Source organism: Hypanus sabinus, chromosome 21 (assembly GCF_030144855.1).
Source record: "Hypanus sabinus isolate sHypSab1 chromosome 21, sHypSab1.hap1, whole genome shotgun sequence".
Classification (NCBI taxonomy): Eukaryota; Metazoa; Chordata; class Chondrichthyes; order Myliobatiformes; family Dasyatidae; genus Hypanus; species Hypanus sabinus.
The window spans coordinates 56,086,798-56,104,725 of NC_082726.1; the positions used below are offsets into that span (position 1 = coordinate 56,086,798).

Genomic DNA, 17,928 nt, shown 5'->3' on the forward strand with positions numbered 1-17,928 from the left:
TATATTTACTATTGTGGGGAGTCCAGGACTAGAGGATACAACTCCTAGAAGGATATCACTTTAGAACAGAGATGAGGAGAAATTTCTTTAGCCAGAGGGAGGTGACTTTGTGGAATTCAAAGCCACAGATGTCTGTGGAAGCCAAGTCATTGTATATATTTCAAGCAGATGTTGATAGTTTCTTGATAGTAAGGGACACAAAGGTTATGGGACAATGGGATTGAACAGGATAATATATCAGCAGTGATGGGATGGTAGAGTGGACTCAATTGGACAAATGGCACAGCTCTGCTCCTATGCCTTATGAACCTGCCTGATTAGTTTAGGGTTGACCATATTGCAGGTATAGAGTTGCACATAAATCTAATGGGGTGATGATGGCAGATCTCCTTCCTGAAGGACACTCATGAAACTTGCTATATATAAAAAAACGTTTCACTATCAGCATTAATTTAAACCCTGCAGCTGCCTCAGTGAGATTTCAACTCTGGTAAATAGACTGTTACTTGAGGCCTCTGAATTATTTGCCAAGTCATACTATCTGCCTGCTGACACCCGTATCAGGCCAGCCAGTGGTGGAGTATCACATGAATGCACTCTATACAGGTCCCAAATGGACCGTCTACTTAATCCTCAATTGTGCACTTTCTTTGAGTAAATAGCAAATAACATGGGGAAAATACTCAAGCCTGTTAAAACGGTTTCACAAGAGTTTCTTCAGATGCTGGAAATGTTGAGCAACACACAAAATGGTTGAGGAACTCATTAGGTCAGGCAGCACCTATGGAAGGAAATAAACCATCAATATTTTTTGGTTTATTACCTAGCACCATGCACCAAGTAATTTACAATATACTTTCTGCCTCTAATTACTTGGCAGATTATTCCACAGTTTATTTCCCAAGATTTGAATGGTGTTAATATTTCCATATTGTATGTACCCTTTGGTATGGTGTGTGGATTTGAGCTGTAGACCTTCCTGTTCAAGGCTGCTCACAACCACCTCTGTAACATGATTGACTATAATCTGCTGCAACCATCATCCTTGCCTCAAAGTGTCACCATGATCAATATCCTAGTTCTACTCTGTAAATGCTTGGTAATCAAAGTTCATGTTTGCCAACTTTGCCTCTTTCACATGCAAGTTCTGTACTCACATTTAAAATTCTCATCCTTGCTTTCGGGCCTCCCAAAACGCTGTTTCCAACTTCCAATAAGTTTTGACCATCTCTAACTTCCAGTTCTTGCTTAATCCTTGGTTTACTCACTTGAGTGAAACATACCAGAATTGATTGTGGTTCAGTGCCAAGCATAAAACACAGGACAGCAGATAAACACAAAAGCAACCAACAATTTACAAGACAATAATGCAAACAGTCATGAGCATTCGACAATCAGCAGATTGCAAACATCAATAATCGAACTTATTAACAAATGTGAACCAACTCAATAATTATCCATGGAACAAGAAGAGCAGGAAAGACCATTTAATGGATGTTGTGCAGGGAACAGAGTGTTACACCTGAATGAGTTTTGTTGAGAAGTTGGATAGCTACAGGAAAGAAGCTCCAGAGTTGGTGTGTAGTCCTGGTGGTGATGGACTTGTAGCATCTTCCTGATGGCAATTTGGTAGGATTGCTAGGATGGGTGGAGTCAGCAGTAACTTTTTCAGCTCTTTCCTTTGCTCTGACGATGAACAGGTCTCTTAATGTAGGTAGCTGTGGACCACTTGCAAGCTAGACTTGGAGAGGGAGGAGGCAGTGGGAAATCAAACAGTGATAGAGGTGGTCATAACACTCTCAATGATGGTTGACTGAAAATTCACCAGGACACACCCTGAGATGTTAAATTTCGAACTCTGACAAATTAAGAACAATCCTTGTAGGGTTTTCCTAGTGATGAGTGTAATGTGCATGTCCCACTTCATGGTAATGGTAGTCCCCAGGAATTTGAATGGCACAGCATGACCATCAATTTCCAAAGGTGGGGGTATGGGTAGGGGGTTGTCAGCAGAGATCATTACTTATTTCCACTGAATTGTGAGCATTAAGCTCCAAGTTGTTATGAGCCCACTATGCTGCAAGACTGTCTACCTCTCTTTGATAGCAGGTCACATGATTAGAGATGAGACCAGCCACGATCATGTCATCTGTGAACTTCAGGATTTTAATGTGGCGGTACAGTCATTTGTATAAAGTGGGTGAAACCCTACTCTGAGTGAAGTAGGTGAAGGGGTGGCAGAATGCAGCCCATGCTTATAAACATTTGAGTTGTCTTCAACTTCCAAACCCCTTGTAAATTCATAATCTGAAACCTCCTTATCTCTGGAACCCATTAACACTTTCATTTAAAACCCATTTCATTTTTAATTACTGTCCCTAAAATCTATTATGCATCAGGAATAATTTCTTACAACATGCTGGGGGAGCTCAGCAGGTCGAGCAGCATCCGTGGAAACGAGCAGTCAGTGTTTCGGGCTGAGACCCTTCGTCCTGATTCCACGGATGCTGCCTGACCTGCTGAGTTCCTCCTTCATGTTGTACGTGTTGGTTTGACCACAGCATCTGCAGTGTATTTTGTGTTTAGGAATAATTTCTTCCCATTCCTATAAAGTTCCTTGGGACATTTGGCTAAGTGAGAAGCCCTATTTAAAACTAATAAATAATTAGTTTAATTACACTTATAATTAATAACTAATCAGACTTATTATTATCTGAATACTGAGATATTGTGAAAATTTTGAGTTTGAATGCCATCCAGAAACGATTACATGCGTAAACATTTATTTAAATAGTACCCAGATAGATTTTGCACAATATACTGGAAACACTAAGTTGCTATCTGGCCTTTTGAGTGTATCCAGCATTTTTTGTTTTTATTTCATAGTTCCAGTATCTGCAGCTTTTTATTCTGAAGTAGGAGTTATATCTAAGATTTTAATTCCGTTTGCAGATACTAACATCAATTTCTTTGTAAAATATATTTTCAGTGAGCCACGAAATTTTTTATTTGAGACTTCACAGGATGGTGGAGTTTGGGGTGAATGAACAGTTATTACCCTTCAACAAACAGGCTCCTGAACCAACGTGGACATTTTGACTCACCACAACACTGAACTGATCATTGAACACAGCCTATAGACTCACTGTCAAGTTCACAATTTTCAAGACTTTACAACTTATGTTCTCTGCTTGATTTTATTTATTTATTATTTTTACTTGTTTCTTTTTGTACTTGCGCAAATTGTGGCTCTTTATATGTAGCTTTTCATTGATTCTATCGCACTTCTTTATTCCACTGTAAATCCCTGCAAGAAAATGAATCTCGGAGTAGAGTTTGGTGACATCTATGTACTTTAATAACCTGACTGTACTTTGAGATACTATTGCCTGTAACTGTGTGAATACCACGTTGAGGAAGGTATCTGGCTGACCCACGTTCGAAGCTCTCGACCCAAGCAGCGACAGCCAATGGGTGGCTGCCTGGTGGCTCTATCGCCCAGGGCTTGACGCCGGCTCGGTGAAGGGCGAGCGATGGTGGGCTGTGTCGCGCTAATCGCGCCCCTGCTCTGCATGATCGCAGCTCCTGCCTCCAGCCAGAAAGCGGAGGGGCCGCGCCGCAGGTTCGAATATAAGTACAGCTTCAAAGGACCGCACTTAGTGTTCCGGGATGATTCAATTCCTTTCTGGACGCACCATGGCAGTAAGTTCTACTTTCTCCAAACTCGGTAAACCCCCCGAACCCATTTCCCCGTCCTCTAGCTTGTCTGCTTCTGAACTGACTGCTCATCGCAATTGACGATACCACGGTTGTTACAGCATTACTACGTTGTTAAATTCAGGTTATTCGGAAATATAGTGCGTCTCCCCCCCCCCCCCGAGATATTTAAATAAACTTTCCTCCCGTATTTGAATAGTTCGGTAAAAGTTGATGGGAAAATAATAAAACCAAAAGATGGACGGGAGAAAGATGAATTGTTTGCTGCGCTGCTGTAAAACTTCTCGTACTTACCGGTCTTTGCAGCGCTCGCTTGTGACCGCAATGTTTCCACTTCCCCGTGAGGAGTCACAACACGTGTAGAGAGAAAACACTGATGCGTGGTACAGCACAGGAGCAGGCCTTTCGGCCCACTGTGTCTGTGCCAGTCCGAACTAATCCCATCTGCCTGCACGTGGTCTTGTTTTCCACCCCAATCCCCTTTCCGATACGTGTGCATGAGATTCTGAACAGTTAATTCTTGTAATGATAAAAGGAGGCCATTAATACCCCCCTCCCCAACCATGTCGCTCCCACGGGAGCAGTCTCACTCTTACTCTGCTTTAATTATCTGTACCGCTGTAATTTAATCTCTCTCGGGCAGGCCCATTGACTCCCACCGTCTTTTGCCTAAAGACAATATACCTACAAAGAGGAAAGCTGTATCTCTAAAAAGTAGTCAGCGAATTGTGGACTGAGGCGGGGTGAAAGGTGATGGACAGAAGGAGTCAGGAGACAGGTTCATGTGTTAGCAGGAAATGGGGAAAACTGACCCACGTACAGGTAGATAGGATTAGCTTGGAGTGGAAAACAGATTAACTGGCTATATGAAAGCAGGTCTAGAGCAACAAATTAACCTGCCAGTGCATTTTTCTAGATCTAGGGCTAAGAATATGGGCCAGAATTGAAAAATTAGTTGTTTTGCAGCAGCAGTACTTGAGTGGGCACAACAGGTAGCGTAGTGGTTAGCACTACACTTCACAGTACCAGTGAACCGTGTTCACTTCCCATCTCCGCCTGTAAGGAGTTCCTACATTCCCCTCGTGGTCTGCGTGGGTTTCCTCTCACTGTCCAAAAACGTACCGTTGGTAGGCCAGTTGGTCATTGTAAATTGTCCTGTGATAAGACTGGGATCGAAAGGGACTATTGCACAGTGTATCTCAATAATAAATAAACAAGCATAACAAATTACTATAAATTACAATTAGATAATCAGCGCAAAGGAGCAGAGGTAATTTTCATGAATTCACTAATCATTCAGAAATCTGATGGTGGAGGAGAAGAAGCTGTTCCTAAAATGCTGAGGGTGGGCCTTCAGGCTCCTGTACCTCCTCCCTGATACAGGAGCCTGAAGACACACACTCAACATTTCAGTAACAGCTCCTTCCCCTCTGCCATCAGATTTCCGAATGAACGGTGAACCCATGAACATTTGCTCAGTATTTCCTCTCCCTTTTTGCAGTTCCTATTTAAATATTATGTATATAAAATATATAGATATATATGTACATACACACTTTTTACTGTAATTTATATTTTTTAATACTATGTACTTCATTCTACTGCTGCTATGAAACAATTCTGATGGTAGCGATGATAAGCGGGGTGGCCTGGATCGTGAGAGTCCTTAATGATGAAAGCAGCCTTCTTGAGGCTTGACCTCTGGATGGTGAGGAGGGTTGTGCCCGTGGTCGAGTTGGCTGAGTCTACAGTCCTCTGCAGTCGCTTTCAATCCTGAGCACCGGAGCCTCTGGAGTGAGGCTACCAGAGGAAACAAGGGCACCTGGAGGAAATCCACGTGGAAAATCTACACAGGCAGCACCTGAGGTCGGGATTGGAATAGAGTGGAGGGGCAGCAGCATTAACTGCTGCACCGCTGTGCTTTCAGAGAGAGTCCAGAGGAGGTTTCTGAAATACGATCCCAGGAATGAAAGGGTTAACATTTGAGGACTGTTTCATGGCTGTGGACCTGAAGTTCAGAAGAATAAGGAGGGGATCTGATTGAAACCTTATCAACCCTGGAGAGCATGTTTGCTATAGTGAGGCAGTCTAGAACCAGAGGGCATAGCCTCAGAATGGAAAGATGTCTCTTCAGTACAGATGAGGAGGAATTTCTTTAACCAGAGTTTGGTGAATCTGTGGAATTCATTTCTGCAGCCAAGCCACTGGTAAATTTAAAGCAGAGGCCGATAGGTTCTTGATTAGTAAGGGTGCCAAAGCTTACAGGGAGAAGGCAGCAGAATGGGTTTGAGAGGGGAAATAAATCATCCATGATGGAACGGCAGAGCAGAGTTAATGGGCTGAATGGCCTAATTCTGCTCCCTTGTCTTGTGGTCTGACATCAACAGTTTTTGTTTACTGTGTGGCAATCCCAGCTTTAGAAAATCAGATAGAACAAATGTTTCCTCTGCAGAAGTATTTTAAAACAGTTTACACAGCCTACATAAATGAAAAAAATTAACGATAATGGGAATTTGATGTACTCATGTGTGAAGGTTTCTGCTGCAGATATTGTGTAGCTTTTTTTTCTTGTAACACAATGTCATTTCTCATGAACAAGCAATGACTGAGTAACTTTTTCCTCCCAGTACACAAGGGTCTTGAATTTCTGTAGTTCCCTACATTACCTTTATATCCCAAAGTGCTTTTCACCCATATGAGATGAAAGTGCTTGAAGCACCTCTCGTCAGGAAGCAACTGTGGAAAGAGAAATAGAGTTAAGGTTTCAGATCAAAGATCCTTTGTCAGAACAGCCCTTAGAATTATTTTAGAAAACTACAGCACAGTCTGTGATGGCCTCGTTATCTTGCTTGTCCCATCTACTTGCACATGGGCCCTAGCCCTGCTATCTGATGATTTGAGGGATGCATTTGATCCTGCAACCTGGAACCCTGTGGCTTTTGTCAAAGAATTTTCACCTCCATCTTAAAATGGGATGAGATTTTAGTTTAGTACCTCACCTGAAAGATGACAACTTTAATGTTGTCACTGCCCCACATTACTGCAGTGGACTGTTGACCTTGACTTTTGTGCTCTGTTGTCTGCTGTGTGACTTTAGCACTCAACTTACAGAGGCCAGCCGCCTCTATGACCTTCCCTTTAGGAATTCCAGGATTCCAGAATTCCTCGCCCACCCACAGTCCCCCTCATCTGATCTCACACATCAATTGCCAGCTTGTGTGCCTTCCTCTCTTGCCTCCTCTCCCAGACGACCTTATTATTCTGGCTTCTATTCCCTTCCGTTCCAGTCCTGATGAAGGGCTTGAAGTGTTGACTGTTCGTAGATAGACTGTTCATTCCCCTTCATAGATGCAGCCTGACCTGCTGAGTTCCTCCAGTATTTTTGTGTGTGACCAGCAATTGTAAATGGCTCCAGAATCTAGCTGAACAAACTGCTGAGGCCTACACGGGGACTCGGAGGAATCTTTGAAAACCTGCGCATTTATAGTTAGACCATAAGACCTAGGAGCAGAATTAAGTCATTCGACCCGTGGAGTCTACTCCACTATTTTATCATGGCTGATCCCACATCCCATTTAACTCCATACACCTGCTCTCCCACCACATCCCTGGAGGTCCCGACCAGTCAGGAATCTATCAACTTTTGCTTTAAATGTACCCATGGTCTTGGCCTCCACCGCAGTCTGTGACAGAGCATTCCACAGATTCACCACTCATTGGCTATAAAAAAAGTTCTCTTCTAAAAGAACAGAATTTTGAGGCTGTGCAATCTAGTTCTGGATACCTCCACCAGAGGAAACATCCTCTCCACCTCCACCTATCTAGTCCTTTCAACATTCGGTAGGTTTCAGTGAGACTATCCCCACCCCCTCGCCCCACATTCTTCCAAATTCCAGTGAGTACAGGCCCAAAGCAGCCAAATGCTCCTCATATGTTAACCCCTTCATTCCCGCAATCATTCTTGTGAACCTCCTCTGGACTCTCTCTAATGACAACACATCCTTTCTGAGATAAGGGGCCCAAAATTGTTGACAATACTCCCAAGTGCGGCCTGATTGGAAGCTTCAGTGTTATCTCCTTGTTTTTATATTCTATTCCACTTGAAATAAATGCCAACATTGCATTTACCTTCTTTACCACAGACTCTACCTGTGAACTAACCTTCTAGGAATCTTGCACGAGGACTCCTCAGTCCCTTTGTACCTCTGCTGTTTGAATTTTCTTCCCATTTAGGTAATAGTCTGCACTATTGTTCCTTTTACCAAAATGCGTTATCATAAATTTCCCAACTCTGTATTCCATCTACCACTTTTTTGCCCATTCTTCCAATTTGTCTAAGTCCTGCTGCAATTGCATTGCTTCCTCAGCATTACCTACCCCTCCACCTATCTTCATATCATCCGCAAACTTCACCACAAAGCCATCAATTCCACTGTCTAAATCACTGACAATAGTTGAAGGCTTCAACATTATAGAAAGGTCACTGCACTTCCCAACATTTTGGAAGAAGTGTCTATGAAGATGATGGATGGAAGAATTATGTTCCGCCTTACCTGCTTACCTTCCCCTCACCTGGTTTCACCTATCATCTGCCAGCTTTTACTCCTTACCCTCCTTCCCTGTTCCCCTCCGCCTCCTTACTTTGGCCTTCCTCTTTCCTCTCCAGTCCTGATGAAGGGCCTCAGCCTGAAATGTCAACTGTTCATTATCCTCCATAGATGCTGCTCAACCTGATGAGTTCCTCCCGCATTTTGTGTGTGTTGTTATCAGTACTGTATTGCTTTTTGGGGCATTTCTTTTTGGATATACCATATTTAATATTTAAATATGGTCGATAAAAGTTGTTTGTTTTTGTACTGATGCTAGTGGTACTGTGCTTTAGCTGCTAAGTAGAGACCCGTCTGCTCGTATAGGTAAATGGAACAGATCCCTTTGCACTATTTTTAAAGAAAAGAGAGGAGCTGTGTGAAGGAAGTTCCATTTTTATTTTCTCTTGCCTGTGCTTGAATAGATTACCTGGTCATTTACAAATTAGTAATACACGGTCAAAATTTCATGCACCCACCCTTCATCAGGACCTCAGTTGGATCCTGATGAAGTATCTCAGCCTGAAAAATTAACTGTTTGTTTCCTTCCATAGATGCTGCCTGACTTGCCAGCATTTGGTCTGTGTTGTCAAGTCAGTTATCTCTGATGAACATGCAATTTTGACCCACAGAACTGCCCTTCACTGGATCTTCTTTGTTTTCACACCATTATTTATAAACTCTAGTGACTGTTGTGTGTGAAAATCCCAGGAGATCAGTTTTTGAGAATCTCAAAACCACCCTTTCTGTCACCTCTATCAACTCTCAATCTTCTACATTCTAGGTAATAAAGTCCTAACCTATTCATTCTTCCCTTATAACTCAGGTCCGCTAGTCCAGGCAACATCCTTGTAAATTTTCTCTCTATTCTTTCAAATTTGTTTACATCCTTCATCCTTCATGTAGGTGGGTGACCAGAACTGCACACAATACTCCAAATTAGGCCTCACCAATGTCATGTACATCTTCACCATAACGTCCCTGTACTCGATACATTGATTTATGAAGGGGAATGTGCCAAAAGCTTGCTCTACCCGTGACACAATTTTCAATGAATAATGGCCCTGCAAATCCCCTTGTTCTACTGCAGTACCGCTCACTGTGTAAGACTGTGGTCGGTCCTACCGAAATATAACACCTGACACTTGCCGGCATTAAATTCCATCTTCCATTTTTCAGCCCATTTCTCCTGCTGGTCCAGATCCCTCTGCAAGTTCTGATGGTCTTCTTTGCTGTCCACTACACCCCCAATCTTGGTGTCATCGGCAAGTTTGCTTATCCAGTTAACTATATTATCATCCAGATCATTGATACAGATGAGAAACAACAATGGACTGAGCACTGATCCCTGAGTAGTCACAGGCCTGCAGTCAGAGGGGTAACTCTCTTCCACCGCTCTCTGGCATGTCCCGCAAAGTTAATATCTAATCCAATTTACTACCTCACCCTGAATGCTGAGCAGCTGAACCATCTTGACGAAACTCCCATACGGGACCTTGTTAAATGCTTTGCTAAAGTCCATGTAGACAACCTCCACTGCCTTGCCTTCATCAACTTTACTGGTAACTGCCTCAAAAAGCACTATAAGATTGGTTAGACACAACTTACCATGCACAAAGCCATGTTGACTATCCCTAATCAGTCCATGTCAGTCCAAATACTTAAATATCTGGCCCCCTAGAATACCTTCCAATAACTTTCCCACCACTGATGTCAAGTTCACCAGCCTAGGATTTGCTGGTTTGTTTTTAGAGTCTTTTTTTTAAACACTATAAGCTATCTTCCAATGCGCCAATATTTCACCTGTTGCTAAGGATGATTTAAATATCTCTGCTCAGGCCGCTGCTCCTGCCTTCTGCAGGGTGTAATGTCCTGGGGATTTATCCACTTTAATTTGCCTCAAGACTGTAAATACCTCCTCCTCTGTAATCTGTATGTGATTCATGATCACACTGCTGCTTTGCCTCACTTCTATAGAGTCTATGTGCATCTCCTGAGTAAATACAGATGCAAAAAAAATGGGGATCCATTTAAGATCTCTCCCCCCCCCCCCCCCCCCCACCGTCACTTTTGGCTCAAGTGTAGATTAACATTCTGATCTTCTGATCTTTCGGATTCTCCTTCATCCTGTCTGTTAGGCAACCTCACGTCTTCTTTTAGCCGTCTTCATTTCTTTCTTAAGTGTTGTCTTGCATTTCTTATACTTCGTAAGTGCATCATTTGATCCCAACTGCCTATACCTGAAATGCAAGTCATCTTTTTTTCTTAACCAGGGCTTAACATCTCTTGAAAACCGAGGTTCCCTAAACCTGTTATCTTTATCTTTTATTTTGACTGGCATATACAAGCTTTGTGCTCTCAAAATTTCACTTCTGGATGACTCCCACTTTCCAAGTACACCTTGGCCAGAAAACAGCCTGTCCCAATACACACTTGCCAGATCATTTCCCATACCATCAAAACTGGCCTTTTTCCCCATTTAGAATCCACCTTTGTGTTTGTAAAGATTTTGTTGTGTTGCTCTTTTGCAAATTGATGGCTGTCTTTCTCAAATTGCCTCAGAAGAATGTGTGGGGATTTCATTGAAACCTACCAGATGTTGAAATGAATTGATAAGGTGGATGTGGAGAGGTTGCGTCCTTTGGTGGGGGTATCCAGAACTAGATGGCACAGCTTCAGAATTGAGGGCAACCTTTTAGAACAGAGGTAAGGAGGAATTTTTTTTTAGCCAGAGAGTAGTGAATCTGTGGAATGCTCTGCCACAGACAGCTGTGTATATTTAAGTTGGAAGTTGATAGTTTCCTGATTGGTCAGGGCATCAAAGGTTTGGCGAGAAGGCAAGTGTATGGGCTTGAGTGGGATCTGGGAACAGCCATGATGGAATGGTGGAGCAGACTTGATGGGCTGAATGGCCTAATTCTGCTCTTATGTCTTATTGCTAACTGTTTGATTTGTGGACCAACATAAGTTCTTTCCTTAATCTTAACATCCATTATTTTCTCGTGAATTATGAACTGAAATTACAAATATAGGCAATTTCAAAGATATGGTATGTGACAGGGAATTTTCACAGTGAGTTTCATGATCAGCAGACCTAAATTCATAATCTGCTCCCAAAAATATTCATGAAGCCAAATTATTGTTGTCCAGTGTAATCTAGATTGATTGGCACACTTCAATGCCCATTGCATTTCTGTAGTACTAATTGTATTTCAGTTGTGAAAGCAATTTCTGATCTTTGTAGTTTTGTTGCATGATGCAGAAGCTTGTTTGGATTCCAAACCTAAAGTTCATGTTTAAGATAAAAGAGATTCAGCAGATACGGGGCACAGCAGTGGCAACTGCGAGCAATCTCAAACTCCTGGGAGCACACCTCTCACACAACCCCTCATGGTTCCAGAACACATCCCACATAGTCAGGAAAGTTCACCAACATCTCTACTTTCTGAATAGGCTGAGGGTAGCTGGACTATGCACATCCATACTCATGTCATTCTACAAGTGCACAGTAGAGAAATCTGCATTACTGCTTGACACAGAAGCTGCATTGCACCAGACCAGGAGATTCCACAATGGGTAGTCAAAATTGCCCAATGCATCACAGGCATCAGGCCATACCTGCCATCAAGGGTATGTATGCAGGAAGGTGCTGGAAAGGAGACAGTATTATTATGAGGGATCCCACCTGCCCTGCTCATGGACTGTTTGTCCCTCTCCCATCAGGGAGGGGGTGATGTAGTATCCATGCCAGGACCACTAGGCTCAAAAACAGTTACTTCTCCCAAGCTGTAAGGCTGACCAACACAACACCACCACTTTTTTTTATTATTGGCTGTCAGTCACCTATGTACACACACTCCTGTGCTTAACGTCTCTTTATGTTCATGTAATCAATCTATGTGTGTATTTAAGCTGTTTATCTATATTTATTGTGTTTATTATTTATTTATTTTCCTCTCCGTTCACTCTGGTAAAACCTAAGCTACGTGCATAGCCAGGCACACTCTTTTCACAATTGTTAGGAACTTAGGAATACCCTAGTAGTGTTTAGTATTGTGGCTTTCTGGAGACTTACGTAGATATTACTGTGTAGCCCTAATTGTTTAATGCTATTGTACAGTGCCTTTGTGATGATACCAGCTGTAGATATTACTATTGGGACAATGTATAGCTTATTCACGTTCCATAGTCTTTCAATTTTAATTCAGCATATATCTGGTGTTTTTCACTTACTGATTTCTGTAAGTTATAAGTTAATGGCTAACACGAGAGGACACAGTTTTAAGGTGTTTGGAAGTAGGTACAGAGGAGATGTCAGGGGTAAGATTTTTATGCAGAGAGTGGTGAGTGCGTGGAATGGTCTGCTGGTGATGCTGGTGGAGGCGGATACGATAGGGTCTTTTAAGACTCCTGGATATGTACACGGAGCATGGAAAAATGGAGGGCTATGGGTAACCCGGGATAATTTCTAAGGTAAGGACACATTTGGCATAACATTGTGGGCCAAAGGGTCTATATTATGCTGTAGGTTTTCTATGTTTCTAAGTTACCCATTATTATTAATAATATTATTATTGTGTTCTTTATCCGTTGTGTTTTCCTTGTACTGGATCAGATCCAGAATAACAATTATACTTGTATATACTCTTCTTTATACTTGTGTATAGGAAATGACATTAAACAATGATGAATTCACAAATTATCTTTTGCCTCAGTGCCATCTTCCTGCACTAATCCCGTATCCATCTATTTCTTTAGACACGGGTAAAATTTTAAAGATAAATATTTTTAAAGATCTGCTGCATGTAGTGAAATCCATCATTTGTGTCAGTGACTGACACATTACGAGGATGTGCTGGGGGCAGCCCACAAGTGTTGCTTGTGCTCTTGGTGCTAACAAAGCATGCCACAGTTTTTTAACCCCTACCTCCTGCCATCTCCCGCAACACTTAATCATCAGTTGTGTGTAAAAAGGATATTTCCAAAGCTTGCAGAGTCTCGGACCAGAGGGCACAGCTTTAGAATTCAAGGATGTTCCCTTTAGAACAGAGATGAGGAGGAATTTCTTTAGCCAGAGGGTGGTTAGTCAGTGGAATTCATTCAGGCGGCTGTGGAGGCCAAGTCATTGGGTATACTTAAAGCGGAGGTTGATAGGTTCTTGATTACTAAGATGTCCCAGGTTATGAGACAAAGGCAGGAAAATGGGATTGAGAGGAAAGATAAATCAGACATGATCAAATGGCTGTGTGGACTGGATGAGCTGGTGGCCTAATTCTGCACTTAGGTCTTGTGCTCAGTCAAGAATCTATCGGCCTCTGCCAAAATCTTGCCCACATCCTCTGTGACAATGAATTTCACAGCTGTCCCTTTATTCTGAGGCTGTGCCCTCTGATCATAGACTCTCCTATTAATAAGAAACATAAGAAATAGGAGCAGGAGTAGGCCATCTGGCCCATCGAGCCTGCCCTGTCATTCAATAAGATCATGGCTGCTCTGTCCATAAACTCAGCTCCAACTACCTGCCTTTTCCCCATAACACTTAATTCCCCTGCTATATAAAAATCTATCTAACTGTTTCTTAAATATATTTAGTGAAGAAGCCTCAACTGCTTCCCTGGGCAGAGAATTCCACAGATTCACCACTCTCTGGGAAAAACAGTTACTCCTCATCTCCGTCCTAAATCTTCTCCCCTGAATCTTGAGGCCCCTCGTTCTAGTCTCACCTACCAATGGAAACAACTTTCCTCCTCCTATCTTACCTATCCCTTTCAAAATCCTCTCCATGCATCCATTCCCTCCAACTCTTTCAGTATGCAGTAGGTTTTAATAGGATCCCTGCCCCCACCCCGTTCATCTCTCCGAACGCCAGAGACATTAAATTCTCCCCAAACATTAAGCTGTTCGTTCTTAAAATTATTCTTATGCACCTCCTTTGGACCCACTCTGAGGACTTTTCATCAGAAAAGGGGCACAAAATTGTTCACAATACTCCAAATGTTGTCTGACCAATATCTTATAAAGCCTCAGTTGTACGTCATTTTATATTCTAGCTTTGTCAAAATAAACGCTAACATTGCATTTTGCCTACTTTATGGTCAACTATGTCCCATGGATTATTCTAAAATGGAAATATTTTGACTAAGGAAACTTTTTTGCCAAATATTTCATTGCATTATCTGGTGTAACCTATGTGAACCCTCCTGTCAATGGACCAGCTTCACAAGTCTTCTCTGCATCCTCTGATTTCCTTTCAAGGTAGACTTCTGTTTAGAAATCCACCCCCCAAAGATGGAATACAAAATGGAAGGTTTTTTATTCTACAAGGTGGTGTTTATGTAGTGATTCCTTCTGTGCTGGGTAGTGTGATTACTGATTTCGGATTGGGACCTGTAATACGATTATAGCCTGTCACACTAATAAAAGCTGCCAGGTCTGTCTAATCCAATAAATGTTGCTATGACTACATCTAAGTGTTACTTTAGTACAACATGCTGTAACAAACCTTATCCAGGATTAAAATAGGAGTTTCTCTCATTCTTAGAGTCATAGAATTGTAGAGCACAGAAACAGGCCCTTCCATCTATTTAGTCTGTGCGGAACTATTATTCAGTCTTGTTCCATCGACATACAGTCACATAGCCCTCCATACCCTGATATTTGGTGCATTAAACTTACAACATAAAGGTAGAAAGTTCCTCATATTTTTGTACCCTTTTTGCCTCTTCTCATTGCTGCCATCAGGAAGGAGATCCAGGAGCCTGAAGGCACACACTCAGTGTTTTAGCAACAACTTTTTCTCGTTTGCCATCAGATTCCTAGATGGCCCATGAACACCACCTCACTATTCCTCTTTTGCATTATTGATGTACTTAACATTTTTTAATATAATTCATGGTGATTTTTTTTCTCCATTTTGCACTGTACTGCTGCTACAAATGAACTAAAGCTATGACAGTATTTCAATAGTGATAAATGTGGTTCTGATATTCTCATTGATCACGCTCATCTTGTTACACAACCAACAACTGTAACCATTTCCATTCCATTATTTTTCAGATGCCCTTCCAAGTTTAGACCAAGTCCGAATTGTGCCTTCGATACGAAGCCAAAGTGGATCTGTTTGGACCAAAAATAACGTAGCTTTTGAAAACTGGGAAGTGGAGGTTGCTTTTCGGATCATTGGCAGAAATCGAATTGGCGCTGATGGGCTGGTGCGTTTCCATGTTGACCTCCATCCTTAGTGTTTACAGCTTTCCGGAATCCGTTACAAGTTTGTGACTTATAGGGTAGAATCTATGACAGTTTTAAAATTGTAATTGTTGTTTCCATATTGGTTTATTATTGTCACAGAGATACAGTGAAATACTTAGTTGTTTTTAACAACATACTTAATATGCACTCAGTGGTGTCTTTATTGGATACCTGCTGTACTTAATAAAGAGACCACAGACTGTGTGTTTGTGGCCTTCTGCTGTTGTAGCCCATCCAAAGTTCAATGTGTTGTGCATTTAGAGATGTTCTTCTGCATACCACTGTTGTAACGTGTGGTTATTTGAGTTACTGTCGTCTTCCTGTCAGCTTGAACCAGTCTGGCCATTTTCCTCTGACATCTCTCACTAAGACCACAGGAGTAGAATTAGTTCATTTGGCCCATCAACTCTGCTCTGCCATTTCATCATGGCTGATCGAATTTTCCTCTCAACCCCAATTTCCTGCCTTTGCCCTGTATCTCTTCATGCCCTGACCAATCAAGAATCTATCACCCTCTGCCTTAAATATACATAAAGACTTGGCCTCCACAGCTGCCTGTGGCAAAGAATTTCTCAGATTCACTACTCTGGCTTAAAAACTTCTCCTCATCTCTGTTCTAAAAGGACGCTCCTCTATTCTGAGGATATGTCCTCTGGTCTTAGACTCTCCTACCAAAGGAAACATTCTGTCCACATCTCGATAGGTTTCAATGAGGTCACCTGTCATTCTTCTGAGTTCCAGTGAGTACAGTCCCAGAGCCATCAAACCCTTTTCATATGACAAGCCTTTCAATCCTGGAATAATTTTCGTGAACCTCCAGTTTCAGCACATTCTTTCTAAGATAAGAGGCCCAAACCTACTCACAATACTCCAGTGAGGCCTTACCAGTGCTTTATAACATTTTGGCATTTGTTCCTTGCTTTTATATTCTAGTCCTCTTGAAATGAACACTAACATTGCATTAACATTGCACCATAGACTCCACCTGCAACTTAACCCATAGAGAACCTTGCACAAATTCTCCCAAGTCCCTTTGCTCCTCAGTTTTTGTATTTTCACTCCACTTAGTAAGTAGTCAACTCTTTTATTTTTTCTACCAAAGTGCATGACCATACACTTCCCAACACTGTATCCCTTCTGCCATTTCTTTCCCTGTTCTTCTAATCAGTCTTAAGCCTTTCTGTAGCCTCTGTAGTTCCTCACAACTACCTGCCCCCCACCTATCTTCATATTGGCTGCAAACTTTGCAACAAAGCCATCAATTCCATCATCCAAATCATTGACATAATGTAAACAGAATCGGTTCCAACACAGACCCCTGTCAAGCACCACTGGTGATTGGCAGCCAGCCGGAAAAAGCTCTCTTTATTCCCATTCTTTGCCTCCTGCCAATCAGCCACTGCTTTATCCGTGTTAGAATCTTTCCTTTTTTGTGTGTGGTACCTTTTGTCAAAGGCCTTCTGAAAATCCAAGCACACAATATCAACCGATTCTCCTTTGACTGAAATTGTCCGGTAACTACTTTGTGCGTGATTGCAAGAAACTGCAGAGAGTTGTGGACACAGCTCGTCACAGGAACCAGCCTCCCCTTCATGCACGCCACTCTTCTCACTGGCTCAGTAAAAGGAGCCCAGATAATCAAAGGCACCATCCACCTCAGACATCCTCTCTTCTCCCGTCGCACATCGTCCAGAAAATGCAAAAGCCTGAGAGTATGTACTACCAGACTCAAGGACAGCTTCTATCCCATTGCTATCAGACTCTTCAACAGACCTCTTGTGTGATAAAATGGAATTTTGGCCTCATTGTAATCTTGCATTTTGTCTGTTTACCTGCACTGCACTCTATCAGTGGCTTTTACACTTTATTCTGCATTGTTACTATTTTACTTTGTTCTAGCTCAATATATTGTGTAATGATTTGGTCTGTATGAACAGCTTGTAATTCAAGCTTTTCACTGTATATTGCCACACATGTACCCAATATACCTTAGGGACTCGCCGCAGACAGGGAGACCATTTCGCTGACACCTAGGCTCTGTTCAGCAGAGAAAGCAGGATCTCCCAGTGGCCACACATTTTAATTCCACGTCCGATTCCCATTCTGATATGTCTATCCATGGACTCCTCTACTGTCAAGATGAAGCCACACTCAAGTAGGAGGAACAACACCTTATATACCGGCTGGGTAGCCTCCAACTGGATGGCATGAACGTTGATTTCTCTAACTTCTGTTAATGTCCCTCCTCCCCTTCTTACCCCATCCCTTATTTATATATTTATTTATTTGTTTGTTTGTTTGTTTGTTTATTTATTTATTTATTATTCTTTCCCCATGCCTTTTTTTTTCCCTCTCTTTTTTTTCTCTCCCTGTC

At 42.1% G+C, this 17,928-nt stretch overlaps 1 protein-coding gene across 4 annotated transcripts in view; it reads left to right on the forward strand.

The window, feature by feature from the left end:
* Positions 1-3,403: 3,403 nt before the first annotated feature.
* The window catches only part of LOC132379066 (protein ERGIC-53-like), a 108,104-nt gene continuing 93,579 nt past the window's right edge, over positions 3,404-17,928 (forward strand). For 2 of the 4 annotated variants that reach the window (XM_059946591.1, XM_059946592.1), the window contains exons 1-2: positions 3,406-3,702; positions 15,360-15,514. In XM_059946591.1, coding sequence (XP_059802574.1) covers positions 3,534-3,702; positions 15,360-15,514 — 324 coding nt within the window. In that variant the 5' untranslated portion in view covers positions 3,406-3,533. Of the gene's footprint in view, positions 3,703-15,359; positions 15,515-17,928 lie in introns of all 4 variants that reach the window. The other 2 variants (XM_059946590.1, XM_059946589.1) reach the window with 2 other exon arrangements.